The sequence below is a fragment of the Rhagoletis zephyria genome, unplaced genomic scaffold (assembly GCF_001687245.7).
Source record: "Rhagoletis zephyria isolate East Lansing unplaced genomic scaffold, Rhagoletis_zephyria_1.1 Rzeph_scaffold_15640, whole genome shotgun sequence".
Lineage (NCBI taxonomy): Eukaryota > Metazoa > Arthropoda > Insecta > Diptera > Tephritidae > Rhagoletis > Rhagoletis zephyria.
The window spans coordinates 1-4,203 of NW_016172706.1; the positions used below are offsets into that span (position 1 = coordinate 1).

The window sequence follows — 4,203 nt, forward strand, 5'->3', positions numbered from 1 at the left end:
TCCGATTTTCCGTCATTCTCTAATCTCGTCATTTTAGTGGTAATTTGCGATTTATAAAAAGTATACCGCCGCAAGACTTGTTTATCAATCAAAAATTTGTATGTCAAAGTCAGCTGATTGTCAACCGGGCTAAAGGGTGCTCCGATTGCCTGAAGTTCAAGAAAAACGTACATTTTTATAAAAAATCATCAATCATCTCTATCGATTCCAATATTTTTTTTTTTAATTCGAGATTTGGAGCCCAACTGCATTTATGCCCCAGGCACTCACTTTCCCAAATTCTATCTTGCTTATCGGCTTAATTTTCCAAATGTGCCTGCGCTGCTACTTCGTACTAATCACTTCATTTTCCAACTGCGCCTTCTTTTTTGCCTCAACATATCCTAAAAAGACATAAAATTTACATTAAACAATAGAAATCGAAAAAATTAGGAAACAAAATACTCACTTCGTTTTGTTTTGTTGTCAAATTTCTGAGAAATGTGAATTCACCACGATGCAATACAGAAAGAAGAAGGACCAGGGATGTAAGGATTTAAGTAAACCTATTATTCAGTGGCAATGCGCAGAGCGTCCCGAGTGGCAAAATTAATTTGCATCAAATATAACATTAAACGGTGGTTCTAATCCATTTTTTCATATTATTAATCAGAGTATATACATTATATGGTATTTCTTTCAAAAATTAATGCACTATACGCATATTTTTTTTTAAATATTTTTTAAGTTTCTTGCGTTGGTGCTGAAAAGCAACCATGCGGGTAAGAAATTGTATGCTACCTAAAATTTCACCTCTGGAAACTTTATCCCCATAAAGGACTTCACCAAATTTTTTTTTACTGGATATACTGAGACCGTCACCATCACCGTCATCACCGTCAACGATGCTTATGAGTCAACACCATTCGTTTGACATTGCGCCCGAAAAATCATTAACTCGCTGATACTCTTTCCAAAATTAGCATTTTACTTTTTCACTATTTGTATTAGGGTTTCCTCCATTACTTTTTACATTTCGTGTTTCTATAAATATTGAAAATTTCACAAACTGGAAAAATTTACGTTGAAACGTGTAAACAAAACACTGAATAGTTGTCATTTGTCGCAATCGCATAAGCAAAATTGAGAGTTGAGCTAATTTGTGCGGCACCGTCACCGTCAGCTTGTTCATGTAACTTATACCATGTTCTGACCGACGTTTTTTTCGATTATTTATCGAAGTGGAAGTCGTATTTTCTCATCTTTAATACGCTATTTCGTATTTATTGTTAATTGGCTGGCCAAACTAAAATAAGAATGAAAGAAAGAGGTTGCTAATGAAGAGAAAATGTGGGAAAAGCATTTTGGTTTTGTTTCTGTGTAGCAAAACTGCAATCAGAGGATGTAAGAAATGTCAACGAAAACACTAACAGCCGGTGTGAACAGCCTTCAGCCTACAATTCCAAAACTCGTTTTCAAAGTGTTTTCGTTGCCGGTCAGAACATGGTATTACTTCATACAAATATACCGAATCAACTTTTTTGACAACTGCCGGTGACGGTGACGGCGACGCAATGAACGTTATGTACTTTCACTTTGAAGTATAATACCAAGTTCTGACCGACATCGAAAACATGTTTTCGTTGGTAAAACTGGTTTTCGACCTAAAACTTGTGTTTTCGTCCATGTAAAATCTGTCAAACGAAAACTAGTTTTCGCTGAAAACCACTTGAAAACTCACGTTCCACTCATTCCAATCGGTGTCTGCACTAGTTTTTTTCGATTATTTATCGAAGTGGAAGTCATATTTTCTCATCTTTAATACGTAATTTTGGATTTATTGTTAAATGGCTGGCCAAAATAAAGTAAGCATTGAAGTAAAAGGTTGTTAATGAAAATAAATTGAAGGAAAAGTATTTTGGTTTTGTTTTTGTGTAGCGAAACTGTAAACAAAGGATGTAAGAAATGTCAACGAAAACACCAACAATCGGAGTGAACAGCCTTCAGCCCACAATCTCAAAACTCGTTGTCAAGGTGTTTTCGTTGTCGGTCAGAACATGGTATAAATTCAGTGGTGCGGTATTTAGGGCTACCACATGGCACCAAAGTTTTACTAGCAGTTGTTTTTAAAATTTAAAAAAATCTAAATGTTTTTGTTATAAGTCACTTCTATTTTTTCGAACAGAATTGTACTTACATTAAAGATGTTTTTTAATATTTGAATACGCCTAACTCAATGCCATCTTAAGATTCTTTGCTTATCCAGAAAGCATATAGGTTTTTCAATATTTTCCGCATACAAGTATATGAGTTATTATAATACATTTTTCATTATTAGATATTGTTTGTTTATTGTTATACGTATAGCCCAAGACGTAAGTTAATTTTTTTTACATTAAACATNCTTTCCCTGCAAACCATTATTTCAGAGTATTCTGCATTGTAAAGAAATTTTAAANTCGGTCAGAACATGGTATAAATTCAGTGGTGCGGTATTTAGGGCTACCACATGGCACCAAAGTTTTACTAGCAGTTGTTTTTAAAATTTAAAAAAATCTAAATGTTTTTGTTATAAGTCACTTCTATTTTTTCGAACAGAATTGTACTTACATTAAAGATGTTTTTTAATATTTGAATACGCCTAACTCAATGCCATCTTAAGATTCTTTGCTTATCCAGAAAGCATATAGGTTTTTCAATATTTTCCGCATACAAGTATATGAGTTATTATAATACATTTTTCATTATTAGATATTGTTTGTTTATTGTTATACGTATAGCCCAAGACGTAAGTTAATTTTTTTTACATTAAACATGTTTTTAGGGTACTGTTTATGAATTTGTACANGCGGTCAGAACATGGTATAAATTCAGTGGTGCGGTATTTAGGGCTACCACATGGCACCAAAGTTTTACTAGCAGTTGTTTTTAAAATAAAAAAAAATCTAAATGTTTTTATTATAAGTCACTTCTATTTTTTCGAACAGAGTTGTACTTACATTAAAGATGTTTTTTAATATTTGAATACGCCTAACTCAATGCCATTTTAAGATTCTTTGCTTATCCAGAAAGCATATAGTTTTTTCAATATTTTCCGCATACAAGTATATGAGTTATTATAACACATTTTTCATTATTAGATATTGTTTGTTTATTGTTATACGTATAGCCCAAGACGTAAGTTAATTTTTTTTTACATTAAACATGTTTTTAGGGTACTGTTTATGAATTTGTACAACGATTTTGGGTTGCTGTGCAAGACCGCGTGAATCGAATCAAAAAACTTTTACACACACTTGTAGACCACAGTTCATGCTTTCCCTGCAAACCATTTTTTCAGAGTATTCTGCATTGTAAAGAAATTTTAAAGAATTCGTTAAGATTTAACTGGATTTTTCCCGAATTTTCTAAAATGAAATAAATTACGCACACTTCCATTCTTTTACGAAATTTCGGAAGAAAATCTGTGAAGCAACGAAAATAATGCTATGTGAAGAATATCTTACAGAAATTTCTTTACGAGTTCGTGTCAACCACTTCATATAATTTTCTTTGAAAATTCGGAAAAAAATCGTTACAGAAATGAGATACTCCTAACGATTTCCTTAAGGTATCGGGAACTTTGGTTTGCAGGGTTATTACAAAAATTTAATTTACTAAATCTGTGCACTAATTTAACAATAATGTCGGTTGGAAATATGGTATTTGTTGCAAATTTTTGTTATAAATTTGTATATACATTTTTATATACAAGATATTTTTATAAAACACCAAAATAGACATCACTGGGGCGGCAGCCCCAGATTTACCCCACAGAAAGGGAATTCTAGTTACCTCATCCTTTCCCAAGGTTACATCACTGGGGCGGCGTCATAAAGCGGCGTTAATCCTCTTTCGTTTCGGGGGGATTTGTGGGGCCCACACCACCTCCCCCTCCGCCCCCACCCCTAAATCGTTGTACAAATAGCTAAACATTTCCCTGTTTTTATTCTGTAGATTTATCGGGTTGTCTCAATAATTATCTCATGAGTGTCCAGATGAGCAACCTCGAACTTTATTGGAGAATACATGTCGTCAACAGAAGTATTTGTGTCTAGAGGGTCCACCTTTGGTTGTACGGCTCCAGTGCATGCACTTTCATGCATTTCAAAGTCAGCAAAATTATCATAAATGCTCCGGCAAATTGCACATTCAAAAGCCCTTCAAGAAGTAAGAAATATAATG

At 33.6% G+C, this 4,203-nt stretch overlaps 1 protein-coding gene and 1 long non-coding RNA gene across 5 annotated transcripts in view; both read right to left on the reverse strand.

Annotated features, from left to right (window-relative positions):
* Window positions 1–299: 299 nt before the first annotated feature.
* Window positions 300–1,023, reverse strand: LOC108379122 (uncharacterized). Of its 2 annotated transcripts, XR_001849467.1 has the most exons (3): window positions 1,013–1,023; window positions 449–545; window positions 300–383 (listed from the first exon to the last, which is right to left on the reverse strand). It is a non-coding gene; the product is annotated as an uncharacterized LOC108379122 (long non-coding RNA). The 2 variants fall into 2 exon arrangements; XR_001849466.1 differs by lacking the exon at window positions 1,013–1,023 and having other exon boundaries at window positions 449–591.
* Window positions 1,024–3,755: 2,732 nt separating this feature from the next.
* The window catches only part of LOC108379121 (zinc finger protein 239), a 4,423-nt gene continuing 3,975 nt past the window's right edge, over window positions 3,756–4,203 (reverse strand). For all 3 annotated transcript variants that reach the window (XM_017635442.1, XM_017635444.1, XM_017635443.1), the window contains one exon: window positions 3,756–4,179. In XM_017635442.1, coding sequence (XP_017490931.1) covers window positions 3,978–4,179 — 202 coding nt within the window. In that variant the 3' untranslated portion in view covers window positions 3,756–3,977. The remainder of the gene's footprint in view (window positions 4,180–4,203) is intronic.